Source organism: Myxocyprinus asiaticus, chromosome 7 (assembly GCF_019703515.2).
Source record: "Myxocyprinus asiaticus isolate MX2 ecotype Aquarium Trade chromosome 7, UBuf_Myxa_2, whole genome shotgun sequence".
Classification (NCBI taxonomy): domain Eukaryota; kingdom Metazoa; phylum Chordata; class Actinopteri; order Cypriniformes; family Catostomidae; genus Myxocyprinus; species Myxocyprinus asiaticus.
The window spans coordinates 5,358,539-5,379,176 of NC_059350.1; the positions used below are offsets into that span (position 1 = coordinate 5,358,539).

General features: G+C 37.0%; 1 protein-coding gene across 3 annotated transcripts in view; it reads right to left on the bottom strand.

Moving 5' to 3' along the window:
* Positions 1–20,638, bottom strand: part of LOC127444044 (microtubule-associated serine/threonine-protein kinase 1-like) — a 106,892-nt gene that overhangs the window by 15,005 nt on the left and 71,249 nt on the right. For 2 of the 3 annotated variants that reach the window (XM_051703188.1, XM_051703187.1), the window contains exons 6-20: positions 18,695–18,829; positions 17,492–17,649; positions 16,896–16,971; positions 15,640–15,849; positions 15,242–15,343; positions 12,420–12,552; positions 8,503–8,570; positions 7,872–7,948; positions 7,278–7,486; positions 6,619–6,757; positions 3,279–3,411; positions 3,010–3,175; positions 2,552–2,653; positions 802–924; positions 606–715 (exon numbers count right to left, since the gene is read on the bottom strand). In XM_051703188.1, coding sequence (XP_051559148.1) covers positions 606–715; positions 802–924; positions 2,552–2,653; positions 3,010–3,175; positions 3,279–3,411; positions 6,619–6,757; positions 7,278–7,486; positions 7,872–7,948; positions 8,503–8,570; positions 12,420–12,552; positions 15,242–15,343; positions 15,640–15,849; positions 16,896–16,971; positions 17,492–17,649; positions 18,695–18,829 — 1,941 coding nt within the window. The remainder of the gene's footprint in view (positions 1–605; positions 716–801; positions 925–2,551; positions 2,654–3,009; positions 3,176–3,278; positions 3,412–6,618; positions 6,758–7,277; positions 7,487–7,871; positions 7,949–8,502; positions 8,571–12,419; positions 12,553–15,241; positions 15,344–15,639; positions 15,850–16,895; positions 16,972–17,491; positions 17,650–18,694; positions 18,830–20,638) is intronic. The other variant, XM_051703189.1, reaches the window with a different exon arrangement.

Sequence of the window (20,638 nt, forward strand, 5' to 3'; positions counted from 1 at the left end):
AAGGAAGATCAGAGGATGCATATTACGAGAGCTTATTGTGTGTGTGATTATGCATGCTCATTTGATGGCCACTGCTTCAAACAAGTGTGTTCATCAATCGTCTGCGTTCAAAGCAAACACATGAAATTCCTGCCAGTTCAGGTAAAGGAAAGTTTATGCAGAGTAAATTAACTGTACAAAAGTGAGGAGATTAGACTACGAGAAAGACTGAAGTGTGCTTGTGTTAATGACTGAATGAATCAATCAATTAGGAGGATGCGTGTGTTTGTTTGTTTCTATGTTTGTTTGTTTAGCTGTGTGTGTGTTTTCTATGGACGAGTATGATAAATATGCCTAAATTCATTCAATATCCAAAAGTATCCACATACTGTCATTAAAAACTGACAGCGCTATTTGTGTAGATTTGCTGCCTATGTAGAACATTCCAAATCAGTCACTTACAGTATGAGGATCCATTTCAGTCAGGATGCTCCCTATGTAGTCAGTAGACAGCAAGGCAACTCACAAAGTTTTTGAAAACAGCCCTTGTGTGTGTTTTTGTGCATGAGAGGGTGTTTTTGGGAAAGAACGGATGAAATATGGATGCGGTTATGTGTCAGACCGACCTTGCTAAAACGCGGTGAGCATGACGAGAACTGTCTTATCTCCACCGGCTCATCATCGTTCGTGTCATCTTCATCGTATGAGTTGATGTGCCGATAGCGCTCGGACCGAGCTGATATAGAGGGAGGGAGAGAGATATGATGAGAGATGCAAGGATGAATCAAGGGCAGAGTTAAATGCAAATGTGAGTGTCCTCACTGTCGAAGTAGCTGGTGTCCTCTTCCGACTCCAGATGAGGGATGAACTCGGCTTTATGACGGAGTAAACCGTTCCAGTCCAATCCCGAGAAAAACGAATGCTGCTTCACTTCAAACGCTCCACCTGTTCGCAAGAAAACAAATGTCAACAAACACACAAAAGACGATGTAAACAAATAAACTGGCAATTCTAGTTAGATATAGCTGCTATGTTAATGCATTGTGGTACAAAATATTTAAAGGAATAGTTCAACCAAAAATGAAAATAATTTACATTTACTCACCCATTCCACCATGGAAGAGAAAAGGAGATATTTTGAATGCATGCAAATGAGATTTGAGAGCTACGGTGGACTAGACTTGTAGTATAAGGGGCCGTTCAAAGCTATATGCAGTGCTGCGAATAGAACAGAACGCAGATTTCTTGAGACATATTTTTAAAAGTCGAAGTTCATCTAAAAATGTTGCGCTCCCGCATGAGATGCTAAAAAACAGAAAGACACGGCACAGCCATTAAAGACATCTTCATTTACGATAGTTTACGATAAAAAACAAATGAGAAACAGCACGGATGAATGCAAAAACGTGTCGCTTTAGGTCTTATAGTGAAATATAGTGCATGCGTTGAAATAAAGTGCAATATAGTCAAAACATTGGTACATTTTTATTGATTTTGGAACTCGACAGTCTCTATTCACTTTGAAACAGCAGCTTGGACATTCCGCAAAAAATCTCCTTTTGTGTTTCATCGAAGAACGAAAGTCTTGAAAAGACATGAGGGTGAGTAAATGTTGAGAAGATTTTTATTTTTTGATGAATTATTCCTTTGACATTATAATACCCAAGTAGGACACATCAATCATCAGAATGGGGAAAAAATGTGATCTCAGTGATTTGGACCGTGGCATGATTGTTGGTGCCAGACGGGCTGGTTTGAGTGTTTCTGTAACTGCTGATCTCCTGGGATTTTCATGCACAACAGTCTCTAGAGTTTACTCAGAATGGTGTCAAAAGCAAAAAACATCCAGTTAGTGGCACTTCTGTGAACGGAAACATCTTTTTGATGAAAGAGGTCAATGGAGAATGGCAAGACTGGTTCGAGAGTAGAAAGGCTTCGGTAACTCAGATAACCACTCTGTACAATTGTAGTGAGAAGAATAGCACCTCAGAATGCACAACATTCTGTCGAACCTTGAGGCGGATGTGCTACAACAGCAGAAGACCACGTCTGGCACTTTATTAGGATCATAGCATTCCTAATAAAGTGCTCAGGGATTGTATATATTTTTAAATATAGTAAGCTTTTTATAACAAATTATTATTAATTCAGATTTTAGCATTTTAAATTTCTGATTATTGACCAACACAAATGATTCATTATTTAAAAGTCATATTTTAAGATCCATACGGTTGTATCGGCGGGATTTTAAATCGATGCATCAAGAACATGAATGAATCATTACACCTCTAGATAAAGATATGGTTTGGCTTGTACTTGTTTGAATGTCTTGACAGATTTCATAAAGGCCAAAGCATACTTCGCTTTCCCACAATTTCATCATCACGTCTATGCACATCATTTGCACATGCACCTGCCGTTGACTGTACTAAAGAGTATCACAAAGTAGCCATAGTGTGCATGCGCCAAACGTGTTCATCTGCTGAATATACTTAAAGATTTTACCTTGAAAGGCTGAGCACTTGACTGAATGCAAGAGATGAAACGGGACGCAGTACAGGATGTTGTTTACCTGTACCAAGTCGCACTACTGGGTTGGTCTGCAGCAAGGCTGAAATCAGGCTCTGAGCATCACTAGGCAATGCCTCATCCCCGTCCGGCCATTCAATATCATCTACGTAAACAAACATACACAAATCTGTATTGTGCAGACCTAAACTGCTAAAGCTCTTCAACATGTTTAAAACCATTTCCAATCCTATGCTTTGGAAGAAGCTTTTGGAGGAAAAGAGTATTAAAACATCACCTGTGTTTTTTTGGCATTAATCAACACCTCTGTTACTAATGTTAGTGCTGGTGTTGCTTGGAAGCACCGATGCGAAAGCATATTAGCAGCAAAGCTCAGAGTGAGACATGTCAGGACAAGACGTGTGAAGCCTAATTACACTTTAGGATTCCCCTTAGTGTGAGAGACAAGATTCAGTCACGACTACTTCTCTGTCATTGACTCATCCTCTCTTCTTTGCTTACCTGTGATCACCTGGCCGAAAAGCTCTTCGGGTGTGTCTCCAAAGAATGGCACACACCCCACCAGGAACTCATAGAGGATGATGCCCATGGCCCACCAGTCCACTGGTTTCCCATAACCCTGCCTGAGAATCACTTCTGGAGCAATATACTCCGGTGTGCCGCACACCTGAGGACACAGAGAGATAACGGCCATACACATAGATAATTGGCTATACATAATATTTTAAGATTATTGTTTAGACTCGTGTTTGCCACATTGAGCTACATACCTGTTTGTCCAGGAACTCTCTGGTGTCCTTCTCGATGTGTCCCTCATACAGGTTAGTGGTGAGATTCATGAGTCCCATCTTTGACAGGCCAAAATCAGTCAGTTTAATGTGACCCATCGATGTGATCAACAGACTGTGAAGAAGAGGTATGAGTTGTAAGTGTACACTTAAAAATAGATTACATCAGTGTATTCGAAAATAAAAAACAACTAGCTTGATTCTTTTCTAACACTTTACAGTAACTTTTCTTAATAAGTCGTTAACATACTGTGTTATGCTTAAAGCTGAAGTGTGTTACTTTTTCAGTGTAAAAGTACTTTCTCCTATCCCAGCTTAATATGTAAAGACAACCAGTGCTGGGTGTAATGCGATAAAAGTAATGCGCGTTACGTAATCAGATTACTTTTTTGAGTAACGAGTAAAGTAATGCAATATTTTTTATTTTAGACCACAATATCTGAGTTACTTTTTAAATAAAGTAACGCATTGATTTTGTACACCTCTACTGTCCCTGTATTGCATGATGGGCATTGTTGTTCTATAGAGAGTGAGGCCAGAGTCACTTCTATTTAAATGAATGGGAGAAACTGAAACACCCAACCAAGAAGCTCTAGCACCCAACAGTCAATGGATGTAGAAAGGAAGTCCCACTTGATACAGACATGGCCTGTCAATCAGCTCACTAACGCGCATGCGCATTTCATGTTTAAGAGTACATTCGGTTGAGTGAATCACGGTTGATTCATATGTTAATATACACTGCATTGAAAAATCCGTAACTGCCTTTAGGCAGAGGGATTATAAGACTGGTCTTCCACTGGACACGACATGATACACGGGGTGAAATACTTGCTCAATTCACTGACTTATGCAGCCGAACTGCTCCATGACTGCTCCCTGTAACTGGGAGAATAGGATAAGAAAAGCTGACTCTGGATCAGTGGCTCCGAACAACGTTCTACATCGATTGTGTATGCAGAGAAAACGTCTTAATTTCTAAAAAGATTCTACAGTTTTATAATAAACATGTAGTTTGATTCATGAAACAAACTGTTTATATGACATTTTGGTAGCATTAAAAACGATTCCATTCAAGTTGTATCAGAATGCACATTTGAAGTTGTGGCATCTGTACTCACCATGGATCAACTCAAAACAAGCGTGCACTGAGATGACTTAAGTGAAAAATATTCATTTATTCATCAGACTTATTCCTTGAACATGTTAGGCTGGCATTCCCCACTGAATTTGATCCTGACTTCTGAAAAACATCTTAAGTTGACTCTGACATTGTCGATGGGCACCGCATATGATGACAGATATGATACAGGTTCAAGTGTTGGACTTTGCTGCTTTAGGTAAGACTTGGTTATTCTTCATTATTCATATTGGCTGCCATGTTGATGGAAAAACAAATCATGCATATTCATGTTATTGATTCTTTATTATAAATATGATGTTAAGACCTACTTTCTAAATATCTGTTTGTTTACTATGTTGTTTTAACATGAGTGTTGTCACAGTAGCTAGCATGACCTGTATTGTCTCTTGTATGCAATGCATGGCTTATTTGTATGGAATGCATAGCATAGCAGAAGAGAAAGTGTCTGTGAGAAAAAAGTAACACAAAATTAACACTTTACTTTCCATAAAAAATAAATTTTTAATTAAGTTACTTTTTTAAGGAGTAATGCAATATTCTAAAGAGTTACTTTTAAAAGTAACAATACCCAACACTGAAGACAACTATAAGTAAACCTCTGTGGCGTTTTAAAAATTCCTCTTTTCCGCTTTGAGCGACATATCTAGCCCTACACAACAACAGCAGACAAGGAGGCGTATTTGGAAAAATTTTATTTTTACCTTGTGTGTGAGCTTGTCTGAAAGATAATCACCTCCACTAAGTAATGATATGTGATATTTTATGTTCCGTAAATTTTTCATGAAGTTATAAGCATAAACGTGGCATATAAGCAAACAAATATAATTGTCAAAGACATATACTTAGATATTACTCGTTATATTTTTGTCTGCGAATAAAAAACATAGGCTGGTTATTTTCTACTCTTTGAGAGTTTTCCAACAACATATGACACATGGCTATTTGATAAGTTTGATGTTTTTACAGATTACAATAATATACACAGTGCAAATTGTTTTATAAATTACCAAAACGGAACACTTGTGATTTGTCTGCAAATTTCAAAGCACTTGTTCAGTTTTGGTCATAATGCCTACATGCATTGTTAAGTACAAACATTACTTATTTTGTGTTGGTCAAGACTGTAGTTATTCATATTTTTACCATTTTCTTTTTCTCTCGGGCCCGCTGGCGGGCGGGCCCATCCGAGCTTAAAGGGTTAACAGATCAGTGGCATAACTACATAAAATATTCAGATTTCCCAAACCTTCTGAGCAATGAATTTCCAGGACTTTTCCATTATTTTACAGTCATTTTTGATTACTGGATAAGACATTTAAATATTTTTTAATTTCATACATATTGAACTCACCAAAAGCAACGTGTAGACTATGAAATATTTTAGAGCTGAAAATTTTGAAAATACACTATGAACATTTTCATGACTTTTTATGCATTTATGAATTTCCATAGCATTTCCAGTAAATGCATGTAAATCATACATTTTAACATTCCATGACCATGAGAGCCCTGAATTTACTTATTTTGGAAAATATATTAATAAAAAGTGCATGACAAATAGACAGACTGACAGCCAGAAAGACGACGCTCGAGACTTTTGGACTAAATTGAGAAATGGAAAGGCAATTAGAAATAATTGCTATAGGCATTATGAAATATAAAGGTGGAGATGGGGAGGTGGAGGGATGCCGGAAGAATCATCATCAGCGCAAGGGAAGATTTGGGATATGATTGGCAGGCCTAGATGAACAAGCTCCTCCCAAACTTACATATGGAACTTAATTAAAATACTTTTCTCCAATCTTAAAATGAAGAGACAACTATAAGTAGCCATTCATAGGTTGATTTCCTCAAACACTGTAACATGCGGCTCTGTAGCGCTTTCCAAAATTGGTCTGTTTCTTTGAGCAGCCCATCCAGACCGACACCACAACACTGGCTCAGCCAATGGCGTGATTTTGGGGCAGAACTATCTGTTTTTTCTACCAATGGCAGACGGAGTATGTATTTGGAAATCTGTCTGAAAACAATGTTTATTTTTGCAATTCCATTTAGTGACGCTAATGTTATACAGTAATTACACTCTTCAGCTTTAATTACAAACTGAAGCAACTCAAGTAAGCTTTCATTATCTATTTTAATAATGGCAGAAATTTGAGGATATTCTCTCTCACTCACTTATCTGGTTTGAGGTCTCGGTGTACGATACCATAATTATGAATGTACTCAAGAGCCAAAACTGTCTCAGCAAAATACATGCGAGCCATCTCCACAGGCAGCGCTCCAATGTTCTTCAGCAGAGTCGCACAGTCGCCCCCTAGAGGACAAAAATATAGGGGCTTTTAATGGTTACAACCATCGTGAAATCGCAAACTTCCTCATCCATTCGATTAGGCAATCTCTAGTCTACAAATTCTCAGTCTGGTCAAGAACTGCTCTTTTTACACAGAGTGAATAATTGCAGCAAGCAAGACTTTTAATCGACTGAAAACAAGAATATTCCCTCAAATATTCCCTGAAAATTTTTAAACTGAAATTATCCATTGTCTGACAAGACTGTTGGTAAACACTGGAAGTGACACAAGTAAGACTTAGTGCAGTTAGGCAGTTATTGGCCGATGCTGATAATTACAAAATGGCCAAATATGAATTTTGATATCTATTACTAGTAATGACATCAGTTAAAAGGCCACCACATGGTGATTGATCCCAAGGAGAATCTGTTAATACAAATGAGCTTATAAAAATAAGATAAGCTATGCATCTCTCATCTGTGCGCTTGAGACACTCTGCTGAGAGACTGCAGAGAAAGTGTGTGAGTGTGTGTGATGTCTTACCCTCTACATACTCCATGACCATACACAGGTGTCGGCGAGTCTCGAATGAGCAGAACATGCTGACTACGAATGGGTTTTCAGCGAAGGTCAGAATGTCCCGCTCCACAAATGCCTGCTGGATCTGGTTCCTCAGGATCAGGTTTTGTTTGTTGATCTTCTTAATGGCGAAGCGCTGCCGTGTCTCTCTGTGTCTCACCAAATACACAGCTCTACAAAGAGAGATTTTTAACCATATATAGACACATGCACAGCTCCAAAACCTAGCAGGCTCCCAATGTAGGCAGCATTTGAAAGATGATGTGTGTAATTTTTTTCCCAGTAAGTAATTTGAAGGTTGATTTCCCCGAAAACTGTAAACACTGTGGTTCAGTAGCACTATTAAAGAGCCATTCTGTCCACCTGAAAGAACTGCATAATAAAGAATCACAATATTTTAGTTGCACATGGTTGCTAAATCTAAATCTAAATTCACTGTGTGCCATCATAGAATGTTTAAGTATTTTTATTTAAGTAATGTGCATGTTCATATATGTTACAGCTGAGTAGTTTCAAAGTGTTTTGAGAGGAATAATGATAGTGTTCACATCTTCTCACCCATACGCTCCATTGCTGATGAGTTTGATAGTCTGGAAGTCTGATTCACAGGGTGGTTTCATGGCTTTGAGTTTTCCCTGAGAGGAAACCAGAGAAAAGTGAGAATTAATAGAGGGAAAAAGTCTAGTGCAGCATAATTTCTCTCTCTGTGCCGTTTCATTTCTAACACTTTCATCCTGAATCTCTTCTGCTGGAATAATTGCTCCCGTTGTGCTGTGAAAGTTCGCAAAGTCCTAATTAAAAATATGTTTCCATGTTAAAGAATAAGAAAATTGCAAGCTCACACACTAATTTCTCTATAATAAACCATAAGAAAAAGACAATTATAGAGGAAGTGCACCCAAAAATGAAAACTTTTACTCTATTTACTCACCCTCATGTTGTTCCAGTGGAAAATAAAAGGAGAAAAGTGTTGCTCCTTCTGTCTTTTTTTAGTGGTTCACTAAATCAATAATAGCATACAGGTTCGGAACGACATGATATTGACTAAATAATGACAGCAATTTCATATTTGGGTGAACTTTTCCTTTAAGATTAATTTTTTTTTACACATTATTATGCCCCACACACACACACACACACACACACACACACACACACAAACATACACACACACACACACAAAACTTACTTCTGCTGAGTCATCTGTCTCTGGTGTGTGCGGTCCTTCGCTGTCATAACTCTCCAAATTCACCATATCTGGAAGTGAGGATGCTATTCAGTTAATAAACATTTTATTACAATGTAATAAATATGTTTTAACACCAAAAAGGGAAATCTTTACAGCCTTTGTGGACTAAATGTATATGTTTGTGTATATATGGTTTGATAAACTGTGTTATTCGCACAGTCTGCTTATGTTTTGACCTTTTTTAGATTTGTAAATCAATGTTTACAAAAAAGTTTTGTTATGGTACCACAATGATAATGGCCTCTATTTTCATGAGTGCGCAAATCGCAGCACAACGTGCTACGACCGTGCGCAACATCTTATCCAATTTTAGTGAGAGCGCAAATTGTAAGTGCAATTTTCGTGCCAGCGCAAAGTGCAAATGGCCGTGGGTGGGACTGTTTATGCTACTGTGAGTGTAGGTATGCAAACTGTGGGAGTAATGTATCTAAATTAAGTGGCGCAAAGCACAATTTGCTATTTTCTAAGAATTTGGTTGTTGCACTAAGACGTTTCAATACCACCTCTTAACTCAGTGCAAAGTCCTGCATTTGCAATTTGGAGATTTCACCAGCAGGTGGCAAAAAAGTTCATGTCCAAATTCTGAAAGTACAGAACATCAAATAATGTCCTTGAGGATCACTGTTGAAGCCGTTTGTTGAAACAAAAAATTATGAGATTTGTGTTACATTTTCTAGAGGTCATGGTTTATTTTTTCAATTATTATTATTATTATTTTTATTTTTATGTTTAAGTCACTGCAAAAGGGGCCGGTAGAAGAAGTAGAATAAAATGTTTGGATTTGGTATGATTTTTTTTTTACCACTTAGTTATTTTGATAATATTTTCGTTTCGTTAATTTGAATTTAGAAATATTTGTTGCTGTTATTATGATGCAATAAATTAATTAAATTTTCTTTAATCAATGTCGGCCGGTGAAGTGCATGCCGATTCAATCACTGTTAATCCTAGCCATGAATTGTGTGCCAGTGGAGGAAAATGATTAATAATACTTACATTCTCTGTAATTTAACGTGAACCACATTTTCCATGCGTATAAAAGAAACGTGTCCCATTTAACAATTCCAATTCATTGCATACAGTCCATTTACACTACTAGCTTCTTATGAATGTACTGTCTATATCACTGGTGCTTGACAGGGAATTGACTGTGTAATAGGACAGAGACAGTGCTGGAGAAGAACCTCCATTGACCCGATTAGCACCTTGCTCAGGCAATTTCACCAAACCCACTTGCGCCTACACTTAGCACACGCTTGCACAAAAAGACCAATACTTCATGGCTATGCCCATTGTCTTTACACTTATAAGTTAAGGCATTGCGTTTAGCGCTTGTGTGCTTAAAATAGGGCCCAATATCATATATACACAGAATACACAATATACCATGGTGTGAATGACTACCTTATTCATATGCTATGGTATACCAAGGTACTTCAAAAACATGGTGTTATCATTTTTAAGTGTACTGTAATGCTAAACATATTCAACGCTACAACTTCATAGACAAATTGAAAACATTATAGACACAGTGAAGTAATACCATGGTACTTTGTTATATACAATATTAATATACCTTGGTATGCCAAGGTACCTTTCCAGAAAATCATGGTAATACCATGGTAGATATGATGAAGCAAAATGCATCATATTTAATAGATGAAGAAAGTTGTCTTAATACATAAACAATTAGCCATTTTTTTGGCCTTAAAGAAGCAATTTTGCAGCATATTGCACAATCGAGTCTAAAAACAACATCTCAAAAGAAACACGGGAAGCAGGCTTTCTAGAAAGAAAAACAGTGAAGCATCACTGATCTAAATATAGACTATAAAATAATCAACAACAAACACACAAACAAAAAGAAATAGCATATAGGGTTAAAACAGCACTTTCTTTTACAGTCTTTAACAGCGGAGTTCACTGTAACAGTATGTGGAAAATTACAGCTTCAAAATATTTGGGATTATAAATTTAATTTACTGGGAATCTTGCACATGAATGAAACAAATTTTGTGAGGTAGGTCAAAAGAGTCTGGGCAATTTCACACTAGATTGGAGTGACCCAAGCTAATCCCAGTGTCCCAGTTTCCCAGTGACGCAGCTGACTTAAAAGACAGCTGCCTTTGTAGGCAGTAGACGGCAAGGTAGCTCACAGAGCCATTGTGTTGGTGCACCAATTTACAGCATATCTGTGTGGGTCTCGATCAATTATTTTACGTTTATGCAACATCCGGTTATAGCCAATAAGAAATTCCGGTAACACTTTCTGTGAAGCCCATATTTATAATGCATTGTAAAGGCATTATAATGCATTATACTGCATTTATAATGTCTCATAATACACCTTATGATAAGTTATAACTTCTCATAAATAATTATAACTACAGCTATAACACATTATAAGACTTTCCCTGTTCATAGTTATACTTTACAGTACAATGCATTATAACACAAGCAACATCCAATTTTAACACAGCAGAAGCTAAAAAAGTTAATCGTATAAGTGCTGTATAGTGAAAACAGTCAAAAGGCTTTATGACGTGGTCATATTATTAGTGGTCTTTGCCTGCTTTAAGTAAAGTTACAAAAGAAATATCTTCTTATAAACAGCAACATAAACATGTAACATACAATACTTTACAAGTCAAACTTATATAATGGAAGTTATTTATAAAATAAGTCTTCAAATAAGATGCACAAACATGAAACTTTTTTGAATAGTGTCCATTATAGAATCAGTTTTATTTTAGTTTACACCCAAGAAGATTGGCTACATGTGTGATCAACATACATATTTATTTTTTATTCTGATATATTTAAACCTTGTAGCTTTACAAGTGTTTTTCGCAATCTCTCAAAATGTACATTGAAAGTGCGTTATTTTGTATTTTGTGCATATGTAATGTATATAACTTCCAGAATGACTTGTAATGTCTTATAACCAATTAAAAATATCTTATGGATGTTTTTGTCACTTAAAGCATACCTTTTATATATATTACAAATATATATATATATATATATATATATATATATATATATATATATATATACACATTATAATTTCTGCAGATGAAATTGGATGTTGCTTTTGTAATAATGCATTATACTCAAAGGAATAACTATGAATAGGTAAGAATTATAATGTATTATAATTGTGGTTACAATTATTTATGAGAAGTTATAACATATTATAAGGTGTATTATGAGACCTTACTAATGCATTATAATGCCTTTGCAATGCATTATGAATATGGGCTTCATAGAAAGTGTTACCAAAATGTCATGTAGTTCTAGTGCAAATGCATTAAGTATACTTCCATTCTAAAAATGTGTATTGATTGCATGCAATGAAATATTCAATTGTGTTGCATTAGCTTATTTTAATTAACTAAACTGACCAAGCAGCAAAAATCCATTTTATTAGTGCTTTTGTCCCTGAAATACTATGTGTTAGTTGTGCATTGAGGGCAGAGAACAGTAGAACAGAGGGGCGGTTTGTAATATCTTTATAAAACAGCCCCATTACTCTGAGCTGGCTGCGTGTTGTCAGGTTCACAACAAAGTTAACGCCTTTCCTGCGCTCTTGGCACGAATACAAAACTCCCAACAGCTCGAGTTCCACCTTCACCTGTTTTATAATCTCAACCTTCTCTTAGTATGACCTACATTTCCCTGCCTACCTCTAGTCCTCTTTCAGACTTTTTATACTTTAGATGCTGTCAATACATTAATATTGTATGTTTCAGTGTCTATCCAAATGAACAAAAATGTATGTGCGCACGTTACATAAAATGCCAACAAATTCAAATGAGATTCCCTCTTGTTCCTTCCACTGAGTTTGCTTCTCTCACCTTCCAGAGGGTCTCTGGTCAGACCGAGCTGGCTGATGATGTATCGTGGGATGTCCGTTTTAATCAGATGCCCCTCTTTAGCGTGGTCTTCTGCTGCCTCCAGTAGATGGTAGAATTCTTCAGGGTTAAACTCCTGAACAAACAGAGACATTATTTAATGGCGCTGATGAATGCTTGATTCGGATTGCTTGACGTTTCAAGTGTTTCAAGTGCAAAGTGATACAAATAGTGAAACATTCCAGTACCGATATTTTAAATATCAGCACACTTGGAATTATGCTTGTCCAATCAGATTAGAGGACCGAAACAAACTGTTGTATAATATTTGATATATAATTGTTGAATGATGTTTGACCTCCTAAACGTGTGATTCTGAGAAAACCTGTCAAGGAAATGTCCTGGTCATATTTAACCCATATCAATAAAAAAAGATGAAATTATATGCATAAAGAAAATGAATAATAAACAGATCAAAATCAAAGTCCTTTTTACCCTAAATCTCCACTTTCACTTTCACATCTGAAAGTCACATGTGGTGCCTGTTTAGTTTCACTATGACATCTGAAAGTGAAAGTGGAGATTTAAAGAAAGAAAGGACTTAAATATTGTTGCGATCTCACCCACACCTATCATATCACTACTGAAGACATGGATTAAACCACTCATATGGATTACTTTTATGCTGACTTTATGTGCTTTTTGGAGCTTCAAAGTTCTGGCCACCATTCACTTGCATCGTATGGACCAACAGAGCTGAAATGTTCTTCTAAAAAGCTTTGTGTTCAGCAGAAGAAAGAAAGTCATACACATCTGGGATGGCATGAGGGTGAGTAAATGTTGAGACCATTTTCATTTTTGGGTGAACTATTCCTTTAAATAATATATAATTTTTTCACTGCGATAATGACAATATCATAATTACAATCTTTTTTTGCATCGCGGTAATGAGAATTGTGGGGTAAAATGTATGTAACTGTCATAAAATAATATAAGAATGTAAAAAAAAAATTGTAATGCCTTCTAAAATATCCTTCATTTTCTATATGCAAAATATTATTTCTTTTTTGTTTCTTTTGATTTTGGAGTAAAATTGCACCAGGACATTTTCTTAACAGATTTCGTGGGAATTCACCAAATGCGCTTATATATATTTCTAGGAATAATGAATATAGGCCACAAAAAGGTGACTTTCACTAGTGAAAACAGATGTCCAAAGATGACACCTGACATGGCAACAAGGTTAATTTTCCATTTTTAAACATCCCCCCCCAAAGACGACTACACACAAAAAGAACAGGAGTTTCTCAGCATTCTCATGCCCGCTCTACAGATCTATACTGCCAATGAATGGGTCTGCATTTACACTGACAAACAATTCAAATTTTTTCACTGACACCAGGTGCAGATCGGATCAGATGTGTGTTAACAGCACAAAAAGATATCAGATTTTTTTCGCATTCGATTTTGGCCACTTTCATATGCGTCTCTAAATCCGATTCATACCTGATATTCTAAAGAAGAAATAAACTTTGGTCAGACCAAAATGCTAGGCGATTGCGTGCAGGTTGCGTGACGCAAATCTCGTCATCAGCAGTGTGCTCGAGCACTGAACACATAAGGCCTGATTTTTCTAAACGTGCAGTATGTGCACGTGCCTGGAATTATTTGCACTAATTAGTGGGTCCACAAGGTGGCAACACTCAAAGTTGAGCCGTTGCTGTCACGAAGAAGGGACATTAATAAGAATTTTATCATTTAATTTAATTTAATTTAATGTGCATAATTATCAATATGTGGCATAATATGGTATGAGTAAACATTTCCAGTATTTCCAGAAGAGAACAGGAAAATAACAAGCATGCTTGTTTAATCTTGGGCCAAAAACACACTTTACGCAAGTAAGCGTAGGCATATGCAAGCGCGTGGCCAGCGCGAGGCCAGCGCATTTCCAACGCGCTCAGGTTGAACATGCTTAACGTGCATTCTTGCGTTACTGTGGCGGTAAAAAAACTCAGTGCTCAAGGGGGCGATAGAGTTACCTTCAAAAGTCTGTGCCATTAAACTAGATGTGTTATTATTCAGGTATGTTGCTATAAATATACTGACTTTGACTTATTTGCTCGGCAATATTCTTTTCAAAATGTCGCTGCGCCATGACAGTAGCTGATTTGAAAGAGAAAACTCACGGTAGAAATGGACAGTTCAAACTAATGTCCATTATAGCGGCACCTGTGGCAACATTAAAACTGCAGCGTATACTCCTGTTATGATTTGCGGTCTGTCACATTTTGGGATGTAACAACGCACAAAATACAGCTTGCATAGCTAGAAGCGTCAGCACTCACGTACTTGCATAGAGTACATTTCACCTTTAATAACCACGTTTAGAAGAATATTCAGCGTTTATGGTGGCAAACTACTCAAAAAAGTTAACTAACAACACTAGATAGTGCTGACTGTCAACCTTGTATGTCTTGGCGAGGTATTAATGTAAACACAGTCGGTAATGTCGGAAGTGAAATCAAACAGGAAGGACAAAAAACTTTGATGTGTGTTTAAAAAAGATAGGATTTGTATGTTACGCCTGCAGACTGGAATACTAAACACATGTTCCGGGGGCTTTTGTGTTTGATAACACCAGCTGTGGGTTTTGTTACTCTGAAGCTATTCAGCGCATCGTACTTTCTTCTGCTGACCCTTGGCGACCCCATCAGACAGTTGCCATGGCGACCGCAGAACGTAGGTTAAGGAGACGACCAAGCCAGTGACAGGCGGTTCAAGTCGCATTTGTTTCAGTGTGTGTTTGTGTGTGTAGCTCTTACCAGGCATTCGAGCAGTCGGGCAGGGCGAGAGATGATGATGAAGAGTTTCTTCACCAGCTCTGTGATGAAGGTGAGCTCTGAACTCTCTGATCGCTCATACGCCTGACAAATAGATCGAGAGAGGATGATCATTACAAAAATAAAGATACATAAATGGTTGATTCTTCAACAAAGAGCACTTTGGACTACTTCTTCAAACTACTGCATTTTATCAAGAGGACAGAAAAGTCCACTTATTGTAGAGTCACTCACTTAAAATAATAAAAACCCAAATGATAAACATTGAGCTAATGTAATATTACCTTTAATAAAGTGAGACTTGACTTTATATACAGTATATACAGTATCAGATGAAAATCACACGCATAAACTGACTATATATATTGGCACACGCTCACATCATTCAGTAGTTTCTCAAGGTTTTCCTGGAGTTCATAGAAGTAGACGGTGGTGATGAGGCCTTCACGAGATTTGGTCAGACAGTTTCGGGAAAGCTCGGCGATCTGATGGTGGATGAAGCTGAGGACCCCATCGGCCAGCGGCAACACGTTCTCAGGTGAATATGATTCGATAAAGTCTGCCAAACGCTCCTCCATCTGAGCTGTGGCCTGAACACAATGCATGGACAATGTTTAAATAACATTTCATGGGGGATATTTTTGGGGTTACAATCACACAGACAAACCATCCTATTTGTTCATTTTGGGGTTGAAATCAGGGTCCAAAATTAACCACCAAGTGTCAAATCATAATGCATGGAAAATTTGGCTTTGGTGCATAAAAATTTACATTTTTATTTGAATCAGTATAAATTGAAGGCAGTACAACAAATATTAACATGATACGAAACTACTTTACAATTTAAATAACATATTTTTTAATGTTTAGAATTAAAATGAATTTATTTTATTCATTTTATAATTAATATAATTTATTTAATTTAATAATTGATAAAATTAATTTACAGCAATTGGCTGATGTTGCAAAATTTGGACCCTGAGCCAAACATCTCACCAAAATATAAGTATGTCCAGTAATTAAATAACATTTGGCAGATATAAGGTGTGTCCCAAACCGCACACTTCTGCACTAATCTATGTAGTGCGAGTAGTATGTTAACACTGAGAACGCAACAAAAATAAGTAAGCACGAGTACCCGGATGATGTACTTCTTGTACTGTCAAAACGGAGCATGGAATGTTGGACACTTGGCTTGCCAAATGTAGCGGAAGGGGCGTAGACAAATAAATTGTAAATAATGGAGAATGTAGCAACTAGTAACCTTACAAATGTGAGTTGAATGCTTTATCTTCACCCCACGCTGTCTGAATATGTTCGTTGTTTGACATACAAGTTTTGAATTGAGGTTTGCTAATGCGCTAAAGCTAACGGCAACACATCGCATACTTCTGTCAGCTGTTAAACGGCGAATGCTCTCACGTAGTAAAAAAGCTCTGTGTTCCATTTGTTCCAAAATTCATACATTTAATGACTGAATGCATATTGTATATTGTAAGTGCATAGTGTTTAGTGCATCATTTGGGACAGCTAAAATTTCTGTGCTATAACTTATACACAAATTATAAGATTTTAAAAACAGTGAAGACACTTAATGATCTTATATTAGGCTAGAGAATGCATGTGTTTCTCTAACCTTAGGGAAGCGCTCCTTATAAACATGGTTCATCATAACAATCTCATTGTCACAGCAGGATGGTGAGCGCCCTGGACTACAAAAGAGTCAGAGAGAGGAAGAATGTTAAGTACAGGAAGGAGCAAGTGAGGTGTTCTAAAATGATTATAATTATTTATATTTAAATCACTCTTTGCATTTGAGAGCATATACACTACCAATCAAAAGTTTGGATGTTTTCTCATTATTTATTTTTTAGATTTTTAACATTTTAGTATTAAAGTCATCAAACTATGAAATAACACAAAAGGAAGTATCGATATTCTTCTTATATTATTAGCTTCTTCAAAGTCCCCTGCATGAGGTGCATCCCCAGATGCATTTTAAACAGTATTGAAGGAGTTCCCCACATGCTGGGTAATTGCTGGTAGTGGTGGGTTTCTTTCACAACAAATTCAAAGAGAGAGAGAAAAAAAAGACTTTCATAAAGAAAATATAATATAGTCACAATTTATAATTGTCTACAAAACCAATTTCAAGCATTTAAGCATAAGCCTTTTGACTGGTTGTGTATGTATGTACCTCAAGTGAGTTTGCTTAAATGTGCAGATGTTTACCTAAGACTCCGAGAGCGTGGCCGCACATGTGGTGATCTACGTCCATCATCATCAGTGATGCTCTCAGTGCTGCCGAAGTGTTTGGATAGAAAATGCAGCTCGTCCAGAGTGGGCTGAAACGGCAACTGATGCAGCCGCTCTTGAGACGAGCTGGAAGACTTAAAAGCATAACAACAATAACAGAGTAAACAATAACTCCATGCATATGAATGCTACACATTATACTTCAGTGTAGGGCTGGGCTGTAGGATGGTATACTATGCAACGGTAGAAATGTGGCAACCAGTAGAGATTTTGCTACACTGTTCATACCGTAGTAGATCTACAGTGGCAAGAAAAAGTTTGGAATTATTAGCATTTATGTATAAATTTGTCTTAAAATCTGGTTTGACCTTCATCTAAGTTACAATAATGAACAAACACAATCTGTTTTAACAAATAACACACAAATTACTGTATTGCTCTTGTACATACTGATCATTTAAAAATTCACAGTCTAGGTTGGAAAATGTATGTGAACCGCTAGGCTATTGACATCAACAGTCAGGAGTTGGCAAACCTGGCATCCAATTAATGAAAAAAGATTAGAGGTGTGGGTTAGAGTGACTTTGACTTATAAAAAGCACTCAAACATTTTGAGTTTGCTATTCACAAGAAGTATCTGCTGACATGGGCCATGCCTTGCAAAAAAGAGATCTCAGAAGACCTACGATCAAGAATTGTTGCTTTGCATAAAGCTGGAAAGGGTTACAAAGTTATCTCGAATAGCTTAGATATTCAACTGTCCACAGTTAGACAAATTGTCTATAAATAGAGATGATTTAGTACTGTAGCTACTCTCCCTAGAAGTGGCCGTTCAGCCAAGATGACTCAAAGGACACACCGCAGAATGCTCAATGAGGTAAAAAAGAACCCTAGAGTGACAGCTAATGACTTGAAGGAATCACTGGAACTGGTTAACATCTCTGTTCATGAATCTACTATACGCAAACATTAAACAGGCATAGTGTCCATGGCAAGACACCATGAAGGAAGCTGCTGCTTTCCATCAAAAACATTGCTGGGCATTTGAAGTTTGTCAAAGACCACCTTGACACTCCACAACACTACTGAGAAAATGTTTTGTGGACTGATGAAACTAATGCTGAATTGATTGGGAAGAACACGCAGCACTACGTATGGCATAAAAAGGGCACCGCATACCAACGTGAAAACATCATCCCAACGGTGAAGTACGGTGGAGGGAGCATCATGATTTGGGGCTGCTTTGCTGCTTAGGGGCCTGGACCGCTTGCCATCATCGAGGGAAAAATGAATTCCCAAGTTTATCAAGATATCCTACAGATGATGAGATCACAGTTTATGACCAATTAATGCAGAAAACCAGCTAAATTCAAAAGGTTCACATACTCTTTCTTGCCACTGTATTTGTGTGGATATTTACATGTGAGAGCAAGAAGCATGGAGTAATGTAAAAATACAGAGCAAGACATGTTCCAAGATGTTTCAACATGTTATTAAGGGTTGTTTGTTAGGCACAACCTGAAATGGAGTTTATTTGTTTGTGGTTTCTAGAGAGAGACAGCCATGTCGCACTTGAGTTGTGTATCTTCATTTATTTGTGCATTTTCTGTGTGTCTTTTAAGTCCAGGGCAGACGTATAAATGAAGATTACCGACCCAAATGAGTCAAGTGAATTGTGAACAAAAGAACCAGGCCAGTGGTAATGATTTTTGCTTCCACTTGAGAATCCCTTGTGTTTGTGAGTGAATGCCTTTGGCTTTCTACACAAACATCTCACTGTAGACTCAATGAGAGGCTGTAAGCAAATAAACATCTCTTTCTCAGTATCAATGCCTCTGAAAACACATTAACCAATAAATTTCTTCCAATTAAACCATCAATTCAATCAACTACATCCTCCATCGTTGGCCACTCAGATTCACAGATTTGGTTAGAGAGTGATTAGCCATTAGCATAGTCACCTCAAAACTAAACAGATTAAAGAACCCATGAAATGGTTTGACAAACACAATTTTCTTTCCTGTGTATTGAAACGGGACATATCGAAGAGCTTGTGCTTGTTTTTAAGGAGCCTATAGATTAAGACACAATGCCAAACCATGATTTGCTACATGATATTGCTAGTCAGAAGCAGGTGATATTGGGACAGGTACATACACATTTTAGAAAGCAGTGTCATCAATAATTCTGGTCTGCAAGAGAAAGACTGTGTATATTAATCTGGTAATAGTTAATGTTGTTAATTTTTAGGCCTACACTGGCATATAGCATAAATTATTATTAAAATATTAATAACTACAGTTTTGACCAACACATAATAGGTAGCATTTTAAAGCTACCTGAAGCTGTACATTACAGTGCATGTAGGCATTATGACCAAAACTGAACAAGTGCTTTGAAATTTGCACACAAATCAGAAGTGTTAATAATAATTAATAATTTTGCACTGTACATATTATTATCAAACTGATCAAATAACCATGATTCATTTGTCATTGGCAAGCTCTCAAAGAGTAGAATACAAGCCTATTTTTATTACTCACAGACAAAAATATAGCAAGTAATAGCTAAGATTGCTGTATGCCTTTGACATACATGTTACATGTAAACAGGTGTTGTTTATATGCTGCGTTTTTGCTTTTAACTTCAAGAAAATTAAAAAGAACATAAAGCATATCACATATCATTACTTATTTATTTTAAACAAGCCCACACACAATGTAATCGAATGCATAGATCATTAGATAATGCACACAAAGCACAATGTGCACAGCACATAATGTGCTATCTGGCTAAAAATACGTTAGCTTTCCTGGATCAGATGACATCATCGGAAATGATGTAGTACGTTGTCCAGCATCCTGGAATGCTAGACCAATCGTATTAGGATTCAGATCGCTGCAAACAGAGGTGGAAGTCATCCAAATATGGGCAGAGAGGACTGTTCACTGTAATTGCATATGGCCACCAGGTGATGGCGCCAAGTACATGACACAGACTCAGTGATGGCTCAAATGACACAGAATGTAACTGAATGAGATCTTGTTACTCATGCGTGCATGCTTTGGGGAGAGAGCATACCTTTAGTCGTTGTTGTATTTGCATGTGTAATTAGTTCTTATG